This window comes from Ochlerotatus camptorhynchus, unplaced genomic scaffold (genome assembly GCF_037179485.1).
Source record: "Ochlerotatus camptorhynchus isolate MF236.1 unplaced genomic scaffold, CSIRO-AGI_Acam_v1.1 ptg000284l, whole genome shotgun sequence".
Lineage (NCBI taxonomy): Eukaryota > Metazoa > Arthropoda > Insecta > Diptera > Culicidae > Ochlerotatus > Ochlerotatus camptorhynchus.
The window spans coordinates 1,984,308-2,007,559 of NW_027040773.1; the positions used below are offsets into that span (position 1 = coordinate 1,984,308).

The 23,252-nt window shown below is 39.6% G+C and overlaps 1 protein-coding gene across 1 annotated transcript in view; it reads right to left on the reverse strand.

Moving 5' to 3' along the window:
- LOC135706541 (protein turtle homolog A-like) overlaps positions 1–23,252 on the reverse strand; it is a 1,327,166-nt gene that overhangs the window by 417,364 nt on the left and 886,550 nt on the right. The window contains exons 4-5 of the mRNA XM_065228176.1: positions 22,901–23,015; positions 22,318–22,411 (exon numbers count right to left, since the gene is read on the reverse strand). Coding sequence (XP_065084248.1) covers positions 22,318–22,411; positions 22,901–23,015 — 209 coding nt within the window. The remainder of the gene's footprint in view (positions 1–22,317; positions 22,412–22,900; positions 23,016–23,252) is intronic.

Consider the following 23,252-nt stretch of genomic DNA (forward strand, 5'->3'; position numbering starts at 1 on the left):
ATCTGGTTAGGATCTCGAGATATATCACATGCAAGAATTTCACATGTATACTAGCGCTACGTAGTGAGAAAATTCTGAACTACTATCCACCAGCGACAAGGCTATGATCTCCTGAACAACTTTGTCGGAAACAGTAACTTTCTATCTGGTCAGGATCTCGATATATTCCATGTTGTAATCAATTAAGTCAAATCCCACGTAGTATGGTCACAGTTTACGCGGTTTCCATTTACATTTTCCCTATTATCCGCATTTTTTTTAGGTGTTTACTGTAATCAAAGTTTAGCTTCTTCTTCTTCTTCCTCGCATTTCAAGCTTATTGCGAATGGCATTTGCTTATTGCATGCTCTCAGCTTAGTGTTCTAGATGCACTTCCACAGTTATTAATTGAGAGCTTTCGATGCCTGTACCATCATTGCATTAGTATAATTGTGTGGCAAGTACAATCATACTTCTATGCCCAGGGAAGTCGAGACATTTCCCAACCCGAAAAATTCCTTGACCGGACCGGGAATCGAACCCAGCCACTTCCAGCATGGTCTTGCTTTGTAGCTGTGCCTTTACCGACTGAGCTAAGGGAGGTCCCCAAAGTTAAGCTTGTTTAGATCAAAACAAGTTTTTTTTTAGGAATACTCGTTGGTTTCAGATCGATTGGTAGCTCAGCAACAAAATGGCATTGGAAAACTCATGTGTGTTGTTCAAAGTACAACAGCGCGAGTAACGGAGGGTTAAACTATTTATTTGTATTGCTTCTGCGTGAAGTCAACGATTCACATAGTTGAAGATCCTAACTTAAAATAACAGGCTAAAGTTGTAATTTTTATACGATAGATGTGGAGATGAAAGTATAGAGTTGATAGTTCCGTTAGAGTACGGCAGTGTGAAAATTGTACGGCTTACGGTTTCAAAAATAATGATGCATCATTCAATATGGGCATTTTTGGAATCTGGGTGAAATCTAGAGACCGAAAATTGATATGCGACGCCATTTTTAAACCCAATTTTAAGATTAGGGTTTAAGAAAAACTGAGAAATGCTGTCAAACCCCCAAAATCACGACGAGGTCTAGAGAATGAAGATCGATAGCAGACACCATTTTGAAAGCCGGCTTCCGATTTCAGAAAATGTGGGTAATACTATCAAATACCCATCCAAATGGGTATTTTCAGTATAGGGATGACGTCTAGAGTTAGAAAATTGATAAGCGACAACATTTTTAAATCCAAGATGGCGGCTTCCTGTATAAGAAAACGTGAGAAATACTTACCAATATATATCAATATTGGTATTTTTGGTATCGGGATGACCTCTAGAGAGTTTGTAGATCGATTACCGACTCTATTTTTAAACATAAGATGACGGCTTCCGATTTCAGAAAAAGTGGGAAATACTGTCAAATACCATAGCAACCTGCTCTAAGGCATTGAGTTTCTTGGAGAAAACTACAAGCGTTGATGAAGGAGTGTTCCTCTTGAATGAGGACAACAAGCTCTTACAGTATATTACCCCCCAGGAACTCGTCGTCCATACCTCGAGTAGACTGATCCATCAAAGAATATTACATAGTCCGTGGATGCTCAACGGGCGATAAATCAAAGCAATGGCATCGATGGGCGCGCAAAAGGAAACCACCCAAAATACAATATTTGTCGACAATATTCTGTCCTATCTCTTTTATACTCATTATACTATTGGAAGTTGAATAATATAAAACTCTGAAGAGTTCTGATAATAAAGGTTCAGTCTCGGCTAGACCATTGACGCGAGCCCCAACGTTAGTCGGCAAACCACCGCCTCTTGAAGAAAGAAAGCCATTTACTACGAGTTACCTACAGACTGTTTTTTTAACTCTTTATTTGTTTCAAATTCAAAATAAATTACATTTAATTTTAACCTAGGTGCTCCAGCTACTACAGTAACTTACCAGCCTTAATTGTTATGATATATATCCAAGTGTTTTTGCACTGTTCCTGCCTTGGTAATTCTGTATTTTGAACGGGTTTTTTAAACCTGCATGTCAGTATGACAATTGACATCTTAAAACTAAAAACTAAAACTTAATCTTATCTAAGTTTAAAGGGAATAAATCGTTGCAATGGAGGATTGCTACGAATTTTGCATGAAATTATTAATTATTTTGTTAGACATTTGTGCTAATGTCTCAACATTCGGAATTCTATGTACCTCGGTAGTACTGTACCAGGGAGGCAACTTCAAAATCATCTTCAGAACTTTGTTTTGAATCCTTTGAAGTGCTTTTTTCCTGGTAGTGTAACAACTAGACCATATAGGCACTGCGTAAAGCATGGCCGGTCTAAAAACTTGTTTAAATATTAGAAGTTTGTTCGTCAGGCAAAGTTTGGATTTCCTGTTTATAAGAGGATACAAACATTTTATATATTTGTTACGTTTGGGGGCGACCCCGGCGTAGTGGTTAACATCCATACCTCTCACGCGAAAGTCACGAGTTCAAATCTCACCCCCGGACAAGTCACGAATGACCCAAGAGTGTTAAAGTGACTATAATAAAAAAAAAAATATTTGTTACATTTGCTTTGAATGCCCTCAATGTGATCATTAATAGTTAATTTTTGGTCAAGTACTAACCTAAGATATTTCACTTGGATTGACCAGGAAATTGGAACTCCGTGCATAATGACCATGTGATTACCACTAGGTTTCAAAAAGGAAGCTCTAGGTTTATGTGGAAATATTATAAGTTGAGTTTTGGAAACGTTGGGAGAAATATTCAATTTTTGTAAATAAGATGAGAAAATTTCTAAACTTTTTTGTAGTCTGCTGCAAATAACACGAAGACTTCTTCCTTTAGCGGAAATGCCTGTGTCATCGGCGAACAAAGATGTGTGGCAACCCTAAGGCTCACTCAGGAGGGAGGTCCGAAGTGAAAATGTTATACAATATAGGCCCAAGAAAGCTACCTTGAGGAACTCCTGCTCTAACAGGTAGTCGATTAGATTTGGAATTTTGATAATTTACCTGCAGAGTTCTGTCAGTTAAATAATTTTGAACTAATATCATAATATAGAGTGGAAAATTAAAATTATTCAATTTAGCAATCAAACCTTTAGGCCAAACACTGTCGAATGCTTTTTCTATGTATAGAAGAGCAACTCCAGTTGAGTGACCTTCAGATTTGTTTGAACGAATTAAATTGGTAACTCTTAAGAGTTGATGAGTAGTTGAATGCCCATGGCGAAATCCAAACTGCTCATCTGCAAAAATTGAGTTCGTATTGATGTGAAGCATCATTCTATTCAAAATTATCGTTTCAAAAAGTTTACTTATTGAAGAAAGCAAACTTATTTAGCGGTAGCTAGAAGCTTCAGCTGGATTTTTATCCGGCTTCAAAATTGGAACAACTTTTGCATTTTTTCATTTATCAGGAAAGTATTGAAACACTTGTAAATAATTAGGACAAGATAGACAAGGTACTCTCTGGGAGTTGTTTGATGAGGATATAGAAAATTCCATCATCACCTGGAGCTTCCATAATATAAAACTTTTTAGTTATAGATCTTACTTCATCCAAATCAGTTCTACAGGAATCATCAAAAATATTTTCCAGAGAGAAAATATTCAGATAATCCCAAGCAACCCGATTCTCAATAGGACTAGTAAGACCCAAACTGAAATTTTGGGAACTCTCGAATTGCTTAGCAAGATTCTGAGCTTTTTACAAATTTGTGATCAAAATTTTACCACCACCTGTAAGCGCTGGAATAGGCTTTTGAGGTTTTTTCAAAATTTTTGTGAGTTTTCAAAAGGGTTTGGAACTTGGTTCTAATTTAGAAACATTATTTTCAAAAGTTTAGTTCATCAGGACAGAGAATCGTTTTTTAATTTGTTTTTGCAAATCCTGCCAGATAACTTTCATGGCAGGATCACGTGTTCTTTGATATTGTCTTCTACGGACATTTTTAAGACGGGCCAAGAGCTGAAGATCGTCGTGTATTATAATTGAATCGAATTTAACCTCGCATTTTGGTACTGAGGCAGCTCTTGCTTCAACTATAGAAGTATTCAGAGATTCAAGAGCATAATTAATTTCATCTTTGGTTTGCAAAGGAATGTTTGGATCGAAGTTATATTCCACAAATATTCGATATTGCTCCCAATCAGCCCTATGGTAATTGAAAGTTATGCTGTTGGGATTAGAAATTATTTCTTGGGATATTTCAAAAGTTACTGGAAGGAAGAACCGAAGTCAGCATGGGTAACCAATTGGCTACAAAGTTGACATGAATCAGTTAAGACCAAATCAATAGTTGAAGGATTTCTTGCAGAAGAAAAGCATGTTGGGCTGTTTGGATATTGAATAGTGTAATAACCTGCAGAACAATCATCAAACAGAATATTACCATTGGAATTGCTTTGAGCATTATTCCATGAGCGGTGTTTTGCATTAAAATCTCAAATAAAAAGAATTTAGACCTATGTCGGGTAAGATTCTGAAGTTCACCCTTGTGAAAATTATATTGCTGGCCCACGCGATGGAATGGCAAATAGGCAGCTATAAACGTAAGTTGTCCAAATTTTGTTTCAACAGAAACTCCCAAAGTTTCAAAAACTTTGGTTTCAAATGAAGAAAGAATTTTATGTTTGATTCGTCTATGAACAATGATGGCAACGCCACCACAGGGTCCATCAAGACGATCATTTCTATAAATGAAATAATTTGCGTCCTTCTTAACCTTATGGTCAGGTTTAAGGAACGTTTCAGTTATAACGGCAATATGCACGTTATGAACTCTCAAAAAGTTAACTAGCTCGTCTTCATTATTGTAAGAGATCGAGCATTCCAATTTAAAATATTTAATGATTTAAAATCCATTACTGAATTTCAAAATCATGACAATATTGTTCGCAAATTTTACTCCAGTTTGAATAGCATCAAACATGGAGTTAGATTTAAGTATATCAGTAATCATGTCAATTAATGATTTCTGTAAAAAATCCATTTTAGGAGCAGCAATGTTTCCTTAGTCAAAACTGTCAAAATTTCCGTTAGAATTACGTTGGTTAGTATTTTGATTTCTACCCGCTGCAATAGCAGCATAGGTAGCACCATTAACTCGCTGAACATTGTTAGCAGCGAGGGGAGTAGGTATAGATGAAAAATTTGAAGCAGGGGTGATATTTGTACCTACGGGTACGAATGTAGAATTTGTTCCTCGCTGAACGCTGTTAGCAGCAGAGGAATTTGTACATGGTCGGAAACGTGGAACGTTTCCTACATGTTGCTTAGAACGAGATTTTAGGATCACTTCGCGAGTCTTACACTCCCAAAAATTGGATTTGTGGTTTTCACCACAATTTGAACATTTAAATTTCTTAGGATCTTCCTTCACAGGACAGTCGTCCTTTGCGTGAGAGGAATCACCACAATTCATGCATTTTGCTGGCATGTAGCATTTTTTAGTTCCGTGGCCCCATTCCTGGCACTTTCGGCACTGAATGAGGTTTTGGAAATTTCCTCCAGTCTTCCTGAAGTGTTCCCACTTCACTCGGACATGGCTAGCTTTTTCTAAGGCCTTAAGGTTGTTTAGTTCACTAGACTTGACGCCATTTTTATTTTGATTACTTGGATTGGCACAACTCCTAGTAATTTTGATCTGATCCAGGGATTCACCACTGGGGAGACCTTTCATGACAACCTTGAACACACGTTCAGTTTTGGTACCGTAAGTAAACAATTTGTGCTGCTTGTCAGTAAGATACTTGAGAAGATATTTAAATCCGTCCAAGGTTTCAGCCAATACACGGCATTCACCCCGACGTCCAATTTGTAATGAAAACTTAACTTTCACGAAGTTCAAAAGTTCCGTGCGAAGAGCATGGAAATCGGAAGTGGATATCACAATAGGGGGAATCTTTTGCTTCTTTGTATTAAGCCGGTAAAGTTTATTACATTTTTTTTCTGGATGATGCATCATTCTCATCATCCGTGAGCAAATCAAATTGATTGCTCAAAATAATTTCATCAGAAGGGGCATCAAGAGGTTGCCCTTTTCTTTTGCGCTTAGGCGCCATGGCGGCAGTAAGTTTTTCTATCCAAATCGACTTCCAAGCAGATTACTATAAAACGATATCCAAGAAGGATTACCTCGGGTAGGGTCCAAACAAGGATCGAAGAGGAATAAGAGTCAAACAAGGTAGAAAATCTACAGGTACATTGAGCACTGAAAAGTGCTGTTTAAATTATGTGTATCTTTAGGTAGCAATTACTGCCGCCATCGCGCCATTTCCTTCAACAAATAGATCCGCACGGCAAGAGAGCACGATGCGGACTCCAGTGTACAGAGTTGATTACAAACGGTACTTTGTGGAATGTGGATGCAACGATGTTGATCATTAACGGTTGCCCTTGTTTTGGTCTACCTTGCACGGTAAGATTAACTTCTCGGACAGGCATTAGGATGTGCGCTGCTGGGGAACTCGATTTCGGGGAATCAATGGCAGGTCTTGGCCGAAAATTTTCCGATGCGATTACTAGAACCCAAAAATTGGAATGTGTCAACAAAAATGATTTGACACATGTACTGCGCAGTGAAAGTGTAGCCAGTAACTTCAAAGATTATAAATTTTTTAAACCATGGGTGCCAAATAGTGTCAACTGTGTTTTTGGTACACTGTGCGGAGTGGCCAACCCCTTGGATAGCATTTATTATGTGCCCAATGTACAATTTATAAACTTTTTTGTTTTCAGTGCGTTTTTTTCTTTTCAATTGTTGATCATTTGCATTCGCCTACTATGATACAAATTCTAACATATTTGCTATTTTGAAGCCATTATTACCAATGAGCTGGATTACTGTCTGCGTCATCTCTTTCTGTAGCTTATTGCATGATAACAATAATGATATAAAGAACAGTAGGTACATTCAGTTCAACTCCAACATGACTTCGATTTTGTCGTTCTGGTACCTAAGGGATTTGATTGTTTTGGTACAGAGGTATATTGTGATCCAATAGAGCTTTCCAACTAATCTGTTTCCCTCTTGTTTGCACGTCTTCGATTTAGATTGAGCAGTAGTGTGCGCCGATTATGCCTACAAAAGTTCTATGACAACATTAAAAAATTGCTTCGATATTACATCAACATGAACGTTTCAAAATATGCCTCAATAATAGCCTTCTGTAGGCACATGTAATACCTTACATCTTATCTTAAAAAAAATGTAAATTCTACTAAAAAATAGTGTAAAAACATTTTTTTTAGATTTATGTTATCGGGTTTCACTGTTTCTTAAAAATCAAAACGTATTTTTAATTTAAATAAAAACATAAAAATTTGTAAAATTCAAATTTTCAACGATGAAATATTTTAAATTTTGCAGATTATGAATCTAGAGATCCCAAACTATGATCTTAGGCAGGCAATGAAAATCATTTACATTAATTTACATTCATTTGCCTCTAACTTTTTTCATCAACAGCATTCCGCAAAATGATGCATAGAGCTTTAGTAGGTTTTGTTATTAGCTACAACTTTTGTCCGTTACTCAAATCTGTATCTCTTATGCACCACGAGTTTGAGCGGGCAGAACTTGTTACTGTTTTTCAGTGAATGTGAAATACATTCGCTGAAAAACAGTAGTGGATTCTGTTCGCTCTGGTTCGTCATGCATAAGAGATACAGATTTGAGTTGTTGACAAAAGTTGCAGCTAATAACAAAATCTACAAAAGTTCCATACATCATTTTGCGGAATTCGGTAGATGAAAAAAGTTAGAGGCAAAAGAATGTAAACGAATGCACGAAATGAATGCAAATGATCGTCCATGCCTGCTCGTAGGTCATATAATTTTAGGTTCGCCTTTAAGCATAGTCGTGTGTGATGCAGTAATGAGTCGTGGAGCTCAAGCTTAAATTAATAAATAAAAGTCGGTCAGTACTTGCATCCACTTTTATTAGTAATAAGCTTCTCATGTTTAATATTCATAACTTTCAAAAAGATGCAAATTTTGCAAATTTTTACAAACCACCTCGATAAAGCAAACCTACCCCCTAGCAAAATGGAATTCCAAGTGAACTGAAAGTTCCTACCATTAATAAAGATGAATCAGTGCCTGTTCGGAACATTTACAAATTGAATTAAATATTACTCCAAAGCTTCCAGTTCGGGCTATTCATCATCGGCTTGGGTAAACTTTTCGCACCGCATCGCCACCCGCCGTCCAGGGAAGCGGATAAGTACAGCATTATAAAGCCTCTCTCCGTTTACTGAAGAGCCCACTCTGAAGCTAAAAGTAAATTCCGCCAATTTCCCGCAACAAAATTAATATTGACGAAAAGCACGAAAAAAATCACCCATCGCTCATACCTACTATTTCCGGATCACAAAACACACAAGCGAGCTCCACAACCGACGACGACGACGACGACGGACGGCCGAAATGTTTTCGCATCTAGAGAGAAGCAGCTGAGCGGTACCACATTATTCAAATTAAATTTCCAAACAAGCCTCGCGTAAAAAAAACGGAACTGGTAAAATAAAGCGGAAATCTTTTCCTCTATTGACAGCGAGGCTTTTTATCTTCATTCAGGGCTACAACGTTTTTTTTTCGCTCTCTCGTCAGAAGCTTGAAAGCATCATGGGAAAATTAATATTCCACATTTTTCTTAGCGTCTAATTTTGAAGCAATTTTTCGTCCTCGCTCGGTGCGCTTTGCGTGGGATCTTCCGCATCAAGGCTGAGTGTATTTTTTTTTTGCCACAAGGTTCTATGAAATGCCGGCTCACTTGCTTTTTTCGCATAGCTCTGGTTTGACATTTTTTTTTGGCTCAGAGCTGCACCACCAAGCTGAGAGTGATTAAGTGGCTTGTCCGTTTTGGGATTCGACTTTGTGGGGTGGGAAGAGAGAGAGGAGATGAATTAAGCTAAAGCTATAAAGAACGATTCGTGTCATTGATGGCGGGTAACACGGTTGCAATTTGATGCTTGGAGGAGTTTAAGAGCACTTAAATAAAAATTCAAAGGATATTCATCACGATCAGTTTGAAACAAGGCTCTGTTTGCCGAAAGCGTTTCAGAAGCGGTGATAAATTGTTTTTTTTTTTTTTAAGTAGGAAACGTAGCACGGATTTAACTTAATTTGATGAGGACAACAATTTGAAGTATTATCTGATCCGTCAAGGCCGTATTTGACAGTTTTTCACAACCGGAAGCTGCCATCTTGGATTTCAAAATCGTGCCAAACATCGATATCCGGCCTTTACTCGTCGCCTCCGTTTCAAAAATACCCGGAAGTTGTCATGTTGGATTCCAGAATGGTTTCATACATCGATTTACGCTCGTCCCGTTGTTCTCGTTCTGGAAATACCCATAATATTGGGTATTTGACAGTTCTTCACAAATCGAAAGAGCCCATCTTGAATTCTAACATTCATTTCTGGCTTCTAAACATCGTCCCGATCCGAAAACATTCGACAGTTTTCCACAAGCCGTCACCTTTTTGGTTTACAGAATAACGTCAAACATCGATTTTCAACCTCTACTCGTTGTCCCCGTTCCAAAAATAACCATATTGTTGGGCCTTTAACAGTTATCATGCATTTTTAAAAACCGGAAGTCACCATCTTGGATGGTGAATGGTGTCAAACATAGATTTCCGTACCTCTACACGTCGCCCACGTTCAATATCAATATCCCCGTTCAATATTGTTGTGTATTTGACAGTTTTCCACAAACCGGAAGTCTCAATCTTAGCCAGCGCTGGTTAACTGTTGAGATTGAAATAATTATAATGAAGATTGCGTATGCGTATTCACCAGCTGTATTCTTGTTATGGTCTCTCACGAAATATTGTGCAACGCTCTGAAGAATATACCCTCCAATATGGTTTGTTTGGTTTCACTCAGAGTTCTCAAAAATTGAGTCTTCAAATACTTCCATTGAATAGCGATACTACCGGTACAGTTAAAAAAGTATTCATTTTACCGTGATGTTGAAGCATACGACAGTCGCTCAAATTAAAAGTCACTTGAAGTAAACACAAAATTGCGGGTTGCCAAACCTTGCAGACCATCTCACTGCGTCCTAGCAAGAAGAACGGTCGACTTGTTTCGCGCTCCGTTAATTTGGAAGTTTTCTCGCTATTATCTGACGTAAATAATCAGTTTTTTCTCGCTTAGTGATTCCAGGCATAATTCCCGATAAATTTATCAAAAAGTGAGTTTTTTTCTGAGAAGAAAGTGTGTTTTCGGCATCATCGGAAGGAAAATTGTTTTTGCGATTGCCAATTCGCCAACCATTTTGCGCACCATCGGTGCGTGGTCACGCATACCTGTGCACACGGATCATCGTCATCGAGTGTCAGCATCTGCCTCCACATTCAAACCGCTCATCCATCTCGTGTGTTCAGCTGAGTGCCGATCTTCATACAAGCACACACCAACGAAGACCGCCCGCACACGCGGATCGAAGATCATCAAAGCTGCGCGTCGCTCCGCTGCTGCTGTGTAAACGCTCGGTGGTAGTAGTATAGGATTATCAGATAAGTTTTTGTTCTTGTTTCTTTCTTTCTCCCATCAGTTAAATTTTAAGTTTGTGTTTCTGTGTTTGTATTTTTTTTTCTCGTGCATTGTGTCCGAGTAATTTTGATTATCGTTGCAGTGGTAGAGCGTTTTTCGCTCCCACTAGTACGGCAAAATGGACATTTTGTCGGAAGACGAAATGGACGTTTTGTCGGAAGATGACACCACTTTGCCACGCGATAGCAAGAAGGGTCGAAAACGTCTGTCATCCCAGAAATCAGATGATGTCATCCCTGGTTCGTCATCTCAGTCTGGTAATGGGCAGGGACAGATAAGCCCCCGATCGCGAGCCTACCCAGAAGACTCGACTGGCCCATGGGTTGTTTACTTTCAGCCCAAAAAGAAACCTTTGAATGTAATGCAAATTACTAATGATCTGACGAAGCGGTTCTCGGCCGTGACCGAAATCTCGAAGGTGAGGTACAATAAACTTCGCGTTGTCGTCTCTAACCTGAAACAAGCTAACGAGATTGCTGCCTCCCAGCTCTTTACACTCGAGTATAGAGTGTACATCCCAGCTCGTAATGTGGAGATCGAAGGTGTGGTCACCGAAGCGAGTCTGACCCCCGAGATCTTGGCGAAGCAAGCGGTTGGCCGTTTCAAAAACCCCTTGCTTCCCACGGTTGAGATACTGGAAGTCCAGAAGCTGAACTCAGTATCTTTCAGCGAGGGTAAAAAGAGCTTTACCCCCACAGACTCGTTTCGGGTGACCTTTTCTGGTTCAGCCCTTCCTCACTACATCGAGTTGGGAAAACTTCGGCTACCTGTGCGTTTGTTTGTTCCTCGGGTCATGAACTGCCAAAACTGCAAACAGTTGGGACATACGGCCTCTCACTGTGGCAGCAAGGCACGCTGTTCCAAATGCGGGGAGAAGCACGAGGATGGCGCCTGCACAGTCACTGCACCAAAATGCGTGTACTGTAAGGGAACTCCTCATGGTCTCTCGTCGTGCCCGGCGTACAAACAACGCGGGGAGAAACTAGAACGCTCTCTTAAGGAGCGTTCCAGGCAGTCTTTTGCAGCAATGCTAAAGACAGCCACACCATCAACCAACGACAAAAATCCCTTTGCTGTTTTGTCTGATGACGAGTCTGACTCTGACTTGGCTGAGGAGGGAGTTTCTTTCAGTTTTCCGGAAGGTTCTGCACGGAAACGAAAACGCATCCGTTCGCGGAAAGTTGCAGATAAGGAACCCCAAATCAGCTTGCCCAAATCAAGGAGTGATGGAAAAAAGGAAGTTTCAACTCCTCCTGGTTTCCGCAGAACTGACTATAACCAGAACTTTCCATCTCTCCCGGGGACATCAAAAACCCCTGATGGCCCATTTTTAAGAACAGAAGCCCCTTCTTCATCCGGGTTGTTCTCATTTGATAAAATTGTGGACGATATTCTCAAGTACCTCAATATTTCTGATCCTCTCAAAAGCATTGTTCTGGCAATGCTTCCTTATGTGAAGACCCTCTTGAAGCAATTAACATTGAAGTGGCCCCTCATTGCAGCAATCATTTCCTTCGATGGATAATTTTCCAAACGAGGTCGGGGATTTGATCACTGTTCTACAGTGGAATTGTCGAAGTCTCATTCCTAAATTAGATTCTTTTAAGTTTTTAGTTCACAATAATGATTGTGATGCATTTGCTGTTTGTGAAACTTGGCTCTCTTCAGATATCGATCTTCCTTTTTATGATTTTAACATTATTCGACTGGATCGTGAGGATTCGCGTGGAGGAGGGGTACTTTTGGGGATCAAAAAGTGCCATTCCTTCTATAGAGTGAATCTTCCACAATTTCCAGGTATTGAAGTTGTTGCATGTCAGGCTATTATTAAAGGTAAGAGCCTTTGTATTGCTTCTGTTTATATTCCTCCTAGAGCCGTTGTTAATCGCAAACAACTTTCAGATATATGTTCGGTACTTCCTGCTCCACGGTTGATTATGGGAGATTTGAATTCCCACGGTACAGGCTGGGGGGAACTGCATGATGACAACCGTTCTACTTTGATATATGACCTCTGCGACAGCTTTAATATGACAATTCTTAACAATGGAGAAGTAACACGTTTGGCTGGCCCATCCTCGAATGGAAGTAGATTAGACCTCACACTTTGCTCTAACTCATTATCGTTGGATTGCACGTGGAATGTGATCCAAGATCCCCACGGTAGTGATCACTTGCCGATCAAAGTTTCAGTTGCCAGTGGGTTCAATCCGTCGGAACCCGTTAACGTCGCGTACGATCTTACCCGTAATATCGATTGGACAAAGTTCAAGAATGTGATAGAAGATGCCCTAACGTCGGTAGAAGGGCTTCCACCGTTGGAGGAATATAACTTCCTCTCCAATCTGATCTTGGACAGCGCGCTTCAAGCTCAAACTCGGCCGGTTCCAGGAACGTCTTTCCGTAGGAAACCTCCTTCCCCTTGGTGGGACCAGCAATGCACTGAGGTTTATCGTAAAAAGTCCGACGCGTTTAAGCTTTTCCGGAAACGTGGAACACCCGTACATTTCGAAGCGTACTCGGCTCTTGAACGCGAACTCAAGAGCCTCATCAAAGCCAAGAAACGCGGATACTGGCGGCAATTCGTGGACGGTTTATCGCGCGAAACGTCGATGAATGCGCTTTGGAACACGGCGCGAAGGATGCGTAACCGGTCTTCAAACAACGAGAGCGAGGAGTACTCGGATAGTTGGATTCTCAAGTTCGCGCGAAAAGTATGTCCTGATTCTGTGCCGGCACAGATGATTCCTCGCGAAACGACGAATTCGGTAGACGAGATCAGCCAGCCTTTTTCAATGCTGGAGCTCTCACTCGCGCTCCTTTCGTGTGGCAATTCGGCTCCGGGGGCTGATAGAATCAAGTTCAACTTGTTGAAGAACCTCCCAGACGTCGCTAAGAGGCGCATGTTGAACTTGTTTGGTCAGTTCCTGGAGCTTAATATTGTTCCGGATGATTGGAGGCGGGTGAGAGTTATAGCCATTAAAAAGCCTGGAAAACCCGCGTCAGATCACAACTCGTATCGTCCCATTGCGATGCTATCGTGTATTCGAAAATTGTTGGAGAAAATGATCCTTTTTCGCCTGGACAAATGGGTTGAGTTGAACCACCTACTCTCAGATACTCAATTTGGTTTCCGTAGGGGCAAGGGAACGAACGACTGTCTCGCGTTGCTTTCCACTGAAATTCAGTTGGCTTTTGCTAATAAAGAGCAAATGGCTTCTGTCTTCTTGGATATTAAGGGGGCTTTTGATTCAGTATCGGTTGAAGTCCTTTCAGACAAACTCCACGCTTGTGGCCTTTCTCCATTAGTTAATAACTTTTTGTACAATTTGCTGTCAGAGAAACATATGAGCTTTTCTCATGGAAACTCTACAGCTTCACGATTTAGCTACATGGGTCTCCCCCAGGGCTCATGTTTAAGCCCCCTTCTGTATAATTTCTACGTCAGAGAAATTGACAATTGTCTAAGTGACAACTGCACGTTGAGACAACTTGCAGATGACGGAGTAGTGTCTATGACAGAGCCCAGAGAGGCCGACCTGCAAGGACCCTTACAGGATACCTTAGACAATTTGTCTACTTGGGCTATTCAGCTAGGTATCGAATTCTCCACGGAGAAAACTGAGTTGGTCGTTTTTTCTAGGAAGCATAGCCCAGCACAACCAAAGCTTCAACTTTTGGGTAAACCGATCACTCATTCTATGTCCTTCAAATATCTTGGGGTCTGGTTCGATTCAAAATGCACCTGGAGATCCCACATTGAGTATCTGAAGCGGAAATGCCAACAAAGGATCAATTTTCTCCGAACAATTACCGGAACGTGGTGGGGAGCCCATCCGCAAGATCTTCTAACGTTGTACCGGACAACGATTTTATCGGTTTTAGAATACGGTAGTTTTTGTTTCCAGTCGGCGGCTAAAACTCACATCATCAAACTGGAACGGATCCAGTATCGCTGTCTTCGTATCGCGTTAGGATGCATGCACTCGACTCATACGATGAGTCTCGAAGTGTTAGCGGGCATGTTGCCACTCTCTGATCGGTTTTCGGAATTATCCCTCAGGCTCCTCACCCGTTGTGAAATTATGAACCCACTGGTGATTGCAAACTTTGAGAAGCTTCTTGAGCTAAACCCTCAAACTCGTTTTATGTCATTGTACTACGTGTACATAACACAGGATGTCAGCCCTTCGCAGCATAATCCCTATCGTGTTTGCTTCTCCGACTTCGACAATTCTGTTCTATTTGATTTATCCATGACGCAAGAGATTCGCGGAATCCCAGAGCATCATCGTTCCATGATTGCTCCGTCAATTTTCGCTGCAAAGTTTGGCCAAGTTGATTCCGCAAGATCGTTCTTCACAGATGGATCACTAATAGAGGCGTCCGCTGGTTTTGGTATTTATAACGAATTTCATAGCGCCTCTCGAATGCTTCATGCTCCTTGTTCCGTATATGTTGCTGAACTGGCGGCAATACATTATACGATAGAAACGATCGCCTCACTTGCACCAGATCATTATTTTATTTTTACGGATAGTCTCAGTTCTGTCGAGGCTATTCGCTCCATGAGGCCGGTAAAGCACTCCTCGTATTTTCTCATGAAAATACGAGAGCTTCTAAGTGCTTTATCTTTAAGATCTTTTGTCATCACCTTTGCATGGGTCCCATCTCATTGCTCGATTGCGGGCAATGAGAAGGCGGACTCGCTTGCAAAGGTGGGCGCTATGGAAGGCGATATTTACGGTCGACAAATCGCCTACGACGAATTTTTCTTCATTTATCGTCAACAGTCACTCGCCAGCTGGCAAAATAAATGGAGTGAAGGGAGTTTTTGACGATGGTTGTATTCAATTATCCATAAGGTGTCGAAGTGTCCTTGGTTCAAAGGTTTGGAGGTGGGTCGAGACTTCATTCGTGTGATGTCTCGCCTCATGTCCAATCACTATTCACTAAGCGCTCACTTGTTCCGTGTTGGGCTGGGGGACAGTAATCTCTGTGAATGTGGACAAGGTTACCAGGACGCAGATCACATTATTTGGTCATGTGCTGAGCACCGTGGAGTCAGATCCGAGTTGTACGATTCCCTTCGGGCTCGAGGTAGACAACCTAATGTTCCAGTTCGGGATATTTTGGCTAGACGCGATCTGGAGTTTATGCAACTCATATATGTTTTCTTGAAGAATATTAACCATAGATTGTAAGTTTGATTAACCTTGTGTTTAGTTTGTGTTTTGTATGTGTGTGTGTATTTTTTTTTTGTAGATTTGTTTCTGTAATAATTGTATAATTACAGAGTTGATATAACGTCGATAGGATTAAGTATTTGTTTTAGAAATAGTGAAGTTTTTGAATCATAAATCATATTCCAAATCTCCTTTTCCCTCTCCCGATCCAAACAATTGTCATCCACTAACCTCGAGAAGACCGCGAGTAATCGGTTCCAATCCTTTAATTTTAGATTTAAGACATTTATAATGTATAAAGAAAATGATAACTTGGCTCTGTAAAGTTTATTCGAATGAGCCTGTACAAATAAAGTAATTAACAAAAAAAAAAAAAAAACCTTGCAGAAAAAGAAATAAGTTGGCCGTGCAACCAGATTTACTTTTAATCTTTCCGTGCGTCTTTTATACAGCATCGGCTCTAATTATTATTAGATAATTGTGATAATAGATAATTCATGTCAATGTAGAATTTTCCAATGCTCTATCTATCGATCCTCAAAAAATATAAATCATTTTTTAGTTGCGTCCTTCACTTATCGACGCAGCTTTAGCTGCGTTGTTCGTTTAACGAACTTACTAGCGACACCTAGCGGTCAAAAACGACAACTATTGTGTAGTCATAAGATAGATAATTGATGGACTGACAATTTTGTACAGCATTCCAATGTTCTATCTAGCCATCTTATGCATTAATCATGTAACATCGACGTTACTTATGAAGCACCAAACGTCGCGTATGTCGACAAAAATGAATATGAACCAACGTGTGAAACCAGTTGTTTGTAGTCATGTTACCAACATAAAAGTAAAATTTTCTTGTATTTGAAACTTTGATGAGCAATAAGAATATCATAGTTTGAAGTTCTTCAACTTAGGAATTTTTTTGACTTCTAGCCTTTGAAAGTATAATGAGAAATATGAATCTTTGCGGTCACAGAATTTGACTCTTTGAGTCCTAATCACTCAAATTCTCTAAAACCACGGATACTTACAGAGTTAGTAAAATTTTCCTCGATGTTCTTCGCATTTCAGTGAATATCATTCATATTCGAGTAAAATCTGCTCAAATATGAGTGACATCCTAACAAATAATCGCCATTCGAAGAAACCACTTTTTGATGATTTTATTCAACTACATGCTGAATAATAATTGTACCGTAAACCAGAGGCCATATTGCGCATCTCGAAACGAAAAAAAATTTCATTCTAGCGTTCGTACAAAACGTCTTTTGTTTCGAGATACATAATGTGCCCCCAGGAGCAAATTGATCACGATTTTCAGTTATATATTAATATTTTCTTTGCTTGTAGTTTATTTTCAAATCATTTAGTTTATCAACCAGTACTGGTGCACAGGGAGCAAAACCTAGTTGCTTTATTTGTTAAATTATTCACGAAAGATTTAGTTCGAATAGTTATTGTTCGAAAAATTGAAAATACTGCTTTAAGGTGAAATTTGAGTTTTTGATTGATTGTTATGACTTATTCCAAAAGTTGTTGCACTTATTTTATTATCACTTTGGCTTACAGTATGTCTGCAGAATGTGAGTTGATGTGAATACAGCCTATAAATATCATTCACAGATAAACATACCTAACTCATTGAATATTTGTCACTGTAAAACATCGTCGCTAAAACATAACCGCCATCTGTTGAGTACACTGTGGTGGGTTGTACGTTGAACAGATGGCTGTAGTGTGTAAACGTCAAACGCAAGGGAATTGACTATGCTTGCCACAGGTGGCGGTACTACCAACTACGATACTTTTAAATTGACCGTTAAATGCTTGTCAATGAACAACTTGCGAGTTATTTGTCTGTTTGTCTGTGTATCATTCATATGTTTGAAAAATATGTTTAATATAATTCCTAGTGTTGATTATTTTGGTTATAAATTAATTGAAAATAGAGCCGCCTACTTTTGTTTTGAAGTTTAAATAGTCGATACCAGTGCTGATAGAAATCATTCCTTCTACACTCAACTTAGCTGAAAACGAAGACAACCTTAACAGATAGACCAACTACTTGCATGTATCTGAATTTTTACATAACAACATTCTTTTGATCAAGGCAAACTCTGAGTACCGTAGTCAACAAAAGAGATGCCAGATTTTTTTCTATGCAATTCCGTAGACTTATTCAAATCTACGGATTTCTACGGATTTTTTTTAGTTTCAAGGTGATATTTGACGTAAAATGATAAATCGATGAAAGGATTTTTGAAAAACTACTAGGGACAGCCCTCTGGGGTTGTACGCAATGGTGACGTCGTGCTCTTATATAATAAATGTTATTTGTTAACTGTAGCAGGACTTGTGTTTTGTGTAGGAATAGGAATTTGAGCAGGATTCTCTCTGTTTATTCTCTTTAGTATGACTATGATTGCCATGAAGCTTTTGATATGAATTTTAGTTGGGACATGTTCAGAAATTTAACTCTTTTTTCAAAAATCTTGGTGACCCTGAAAAGGGCCGATGGTAGTACAGGCATGAATACCATGCTACTGTTGCACCTGTAGTTTTTGGCATACTTTCACTGATTGATTCCCGGGGATCCTTGTTCAGCCATAGCAAGATGTGCGTGTGAGGACTTCCACGGTGCTGAAATTCAATCGTGTCAATCAGCTTGTTGAAGTACACACAGCACGTGACTGGATCATGATTGACCATAGTTGCTCTTTGTAGTACAGTCAAGTTGTTGTTGCTAATACTGTACTGAATTCGGTATTGATTTGAGGAAGGATAGATTTCGCTCAATGCACTGCTCCATGAATAAGGTGGTCCTTAAGGTTGATTCGTGTAATGTTTGCGGTCCCCGTGCACGTAAAAGTGCATTGCAAGCCTTAGGAAACTCTAAGGCGAAGAACTTTCATTGTCATATATAACAAATGTTGTGGTTTGGCCACACGCTCGTCTTGACGACGAGTTTCACTGGATGCCATCATGAAATATGTTAAAGAGGCTGAATTTATAAAGAGACGACATCTTATTCATTTGACAGGTCTTCTGCTCGATTGGAATGACTTTTCCTATGACTTGACAGATAATCGATTGTTCCAATTTTGACATGTCTCTTTATAATTCAGACTCTTTAAAATATGTAACCCGAACCCCTGGCTTGAATTTCCGTAGATGGCCAAAACATATGGCAGGAAAAGCTATCTCTTCGCCGAGCTCGTTATATATTAATGACAGAGGAACCCTGTTTTGCGCGGGAGCGAGCGGTCTCCAGGTATTTGTTCTCATTCCAAAGGAGCTTTTCCTGTTGCCCAATCAGCAATTCTGTCTCATTATCCACGACAATGGTCTCCAGCTCAATTTGAGGATCCACTACTGGGGTTTCAAGATCATCTATCAATTCTGATCCCGCAGCGGTACAGTACACACTTAGAAAAAATCACCGACTTCGGTAATTCATTTACCGAATTCTCAACAGCTGAACGGTCGGTAATGTTTTCGGTAATGGAGAACATTACCGAAAAATCTGTAAACTGGATCAGCAAAATTAGCTGTCAAATTTACCGAACGATCGGTAACGTTTACCGATGTGCATTGCTTGATTTGTAGTCGACTTTACCGGAGAACTGTAATTTTGAGGACGATATGCAAATCGAAAATTACCGAGAGATCTGTAATTTTTTAAAAGGTCACCGACTCAACTGTAATCTAGGTGGCGGTCACTGCAACCCATACAAAAATTTGGCTGCAGTCGTGATCAATAAGTTAGTGTTACAAATTGCACCACCAATGAACAAAACCGTTGGCGACGATCTAAAAACAGCATTTGGAATATTCTTCCAATGCTTCCTTGTTTCCAGTGTAGCGCCGAATCTTTCCGACAAAAACTTAAGATTCGGCGCTACACTGAAAACAAGGAAGCATTTGAAGAAGATTCCAAATGCTGTTTTCAGATCGTCGCCAACGGGAATGGAACTTGGACCGACAGAAAAAACAAGCAAGAACATCGGCCATCTGTAATCGGGATTTATTTAGATAACGGAAATTAATTATTTACGGAAAATATCTACGATTCGCTCATCTTGTTGTTGCATAACAGCCTATATAATTTCACCTTTTTTATTTTTGACAAGCACGAACGCTTTTAATGTCGATCGAAAATAACAATATGGTGGATTTGACGTTTACCTAGACCGTTACCGAACTCAGTAATGGAATGCTTTGTTTACCGAAACTCCAGTAAAATATTTCGCCGAAGTCGGTGATGAAGCTGATTTACAGACCTGCTGGTAAAAATGTTTACCGTTTTCGGTAAATTAAAATAAAATTACCGAAATTCGGTCATTTCATTTACAGTTTTCAGCAATAAAGCGAGAAAATAACGAAACATCTGTAATTTTTATCATTACCGATCTAAGGCGGTATTTTTTTTACCGAAGTCAGGGTCTCTGTTTAAGTGTGTAGTGTCGTAATCTTATAAGAAAGCCACGATTTAACCGAAGTTTCCTTTATGAAGCCGGACAAGTACGACGACTGCTTTTTGATGAACACGTTCAAGGCCTGATCATCATCGAGCTGACGGGGAAGAGAACGTCGTCTCTCTTACACAACGCAAACGGTAGAACAACATTCGAGCAAAAAGAAAATTATCAAATAATCATCATTTGACAAATGTGATTTCGTTCTAATTCCTCAATTTTGTGTAAATTAAACCATTTCTGATCAGAAATGTTATTACTAAGCCATCGATGCTTGCTATTTTCAGAATTCACACAAGCACAACATCAGCAGCTCTTATTATGAGAAAAACTAAAATACATACATTCGTGACGGCCTTCGGCAACAGTGTCGTATGACAGAGCCTGTCGTTTAACATTTTAGTTTGGTAAATTGGAGGCGAACCAGCCCCAGGCTGAAAGCCTCCCTAATAAAGATAAATCAATCAATCAATTTTAGTTTGGTACTGTAATTTGAAAGCTTTTTTTGCAAGTGTCCGAAGTAAAGGCAGTCGATTATCATAGAAAATGTGTCGACTACGGTGACCGCTTACAATACTGGTCTCGACACGACTTTTATTCGCCTTCACACGGCACCGTCGAAAATTTTTCCCTTCAAGCAAAGATTGACAGTATATTATGAGAACTTTCGGCGGAGTGAAGAGATAGTACGAAGGCCGCCATGTTTCACGCACAGTCTGACGTTTGCTTACGTGATATTTCATATGAGGGAAGAGCTACAGAGTCGCAGAAAACGGTCGACAAGTTGCAGGGGTGTATTTTACTTTACGCTTCTTTCCCTTCAGAATCAGATTATACTCTAGATTGTAAAATTCGATTCTGAAGGGAGACGTACACTGAAGTAAAAAATCCGTAGAAACTGTACCGAATTCCGTAGATTTTGCCTACGGATCCGTATTTCCGCAAAAAATTGTAAAATCCGTAGATCTACGGAGATTTCCGTAAATCTGGCATATCTGGCAACATTTTTTTTCTTCATAGGTGACTGGATGTTCATTATTGCCTCCGTTGTTGTCAATATTAATATTCGCCTCCATCTTGGTGGGAATGATTTTGAGTATCAAATGCAAAATTATTATAGGATTTGAAATTTCATTATAGAGGTACAAAAGAATCATGCTTGGAAAATTCGTTCAGTATCAGAGCTTAGACGCATCAGTAGGAATTAAAAAGTGCTGGCACTAAAACGTGCGTGCCAGCTGTGGTTAATTTTCGTGACAAATGTTGCTGGTAATTAAGGTAAAGGGAGAGAGATTTGAATTAAAGTATGCTCAGTAGAAGGTTATATATGTAGTATGTCTGGAATATGTGACCATTTTTTAAAGTGACAGTTATTCCGAATCACCCTGTAAGTTTGGGGGGTGTTCGAACAATTTCAAATGTGATTTCATTGTAAACTGTACTATAATAGAACGTTTTATTTTTTTATTTGTAACACTGTGTAATTGCAAGGTGATATTCTTTTATCCGGTACTGTATATACATATTTAATTTTGAATAGGCATTTCAAATCCGTAAAGTAAAACTTATTATAAATAAAATTAAATCAATTGCAATGCCTGTATTACCGGGAACGAAGTTTCTCTTAAAAATGGATCGTTTATGTTCACAGTTCACGCTACGGGATTTGTAACTCATACATACATTTTTTATGGAAGACAATTATTTAGTAATTTTACGATGTTTCAAAATAAAATATCATGAATCATAGCAAAAATTAAATTCAACTTAAGACAGCTGATTTTCGAACACATTACATCATCGTATTACATCATTTGCACGACGGCAATGGAAGTCTCCAGCAAAAAGTGCCATCAGAAGTTTATCCAAGAACCGTTCCGAAATTTTCACATCACATTCTTGTCTTGATTCAATATTTTTTCAGGCGTCTCAAAAAAATCAAACGGAAAAAAGAAGAAAAATTAAAACTTCAAAGCATAACAAAAATCCCACTTGACGAACAATGCTTTGTAAAGTCGCCCCCGGCACGGATGGTAGGCAGCAGGTAGGCACTCGAGGCCTATATCTACGACGATGATGGTTGGTTCGGTATATACTTACTGATGATGCTGAGATTGTATCGAAAGCTCTGCGTTTGACTGGTACGAAAGTCAACTCGACAGCGGTAGACACCCTCGTCATGTCGTCGAATATCCTAAGCAAATATTTGCGGAGAGTGAAAAAAACAGCGGCAGCATGAAACGAGACCGGAAGAGAGACACACACAAAAAATGATTCCTTTTTCAGTGAAAACAACCGAAACAAAAACGAAAAAAAAAAAAAATCGTCATGATCAACGTTTTGCAGGTTCTCACCAGTTTCGGGGAGGGTACATGGGAATTGGGAAAATTTTGCTCTTTTTGCTCTGGAGGTTGTTCGAGGGGATGTTTTTTCTCTTTTGGCTGATACTGTCAGCACATTCGGGACACGAAAAAGCTACTCCCAAGAGTGAGGATTTTTGCAGGACAAATTGTGTGTCAACAGCGGATTTTGGAGGAGACTTGTCTCAAGGGACAGCCGAACAGGAGATGCCAAAAAAAAAACGGAAGTGCTGGGCTACTAGACACAGGAAGACAGGAAGGTAGACAAACAATGGATGTATGGTTGCTGCAGCAGCCAGTGGGTGAGTGTTTATGTTTTGTACCTGGATGTCCAGCGTGGCCGGGTCCGTGTCGGTGTTGAAGTGCGCCCGTGTTCCAAAGCTTTCCGGCGCTGACCAGTGGTTTGCCTGTTGCAAGGGCTTCCCCCGAACGTCGAAGCTGAAAGACAAAGAGGAAAAGTGAGAAATGGGATTAGAAGAATTTTACGAGTGACAGTGCTTTAACGGTCAGAAGGCGCAGTTTGGTTTCATCTGATCGGCGGGTATTCTTGAATCCACATCGTATCGTACGGTGTTACAGTATTTCAGAATAGGTCTTACGTATGTATTATATAATAATGTAATAGTGTATGGGTCTTGAAAACTATAGCTGAACGTCTTAATAAATCCTAACATA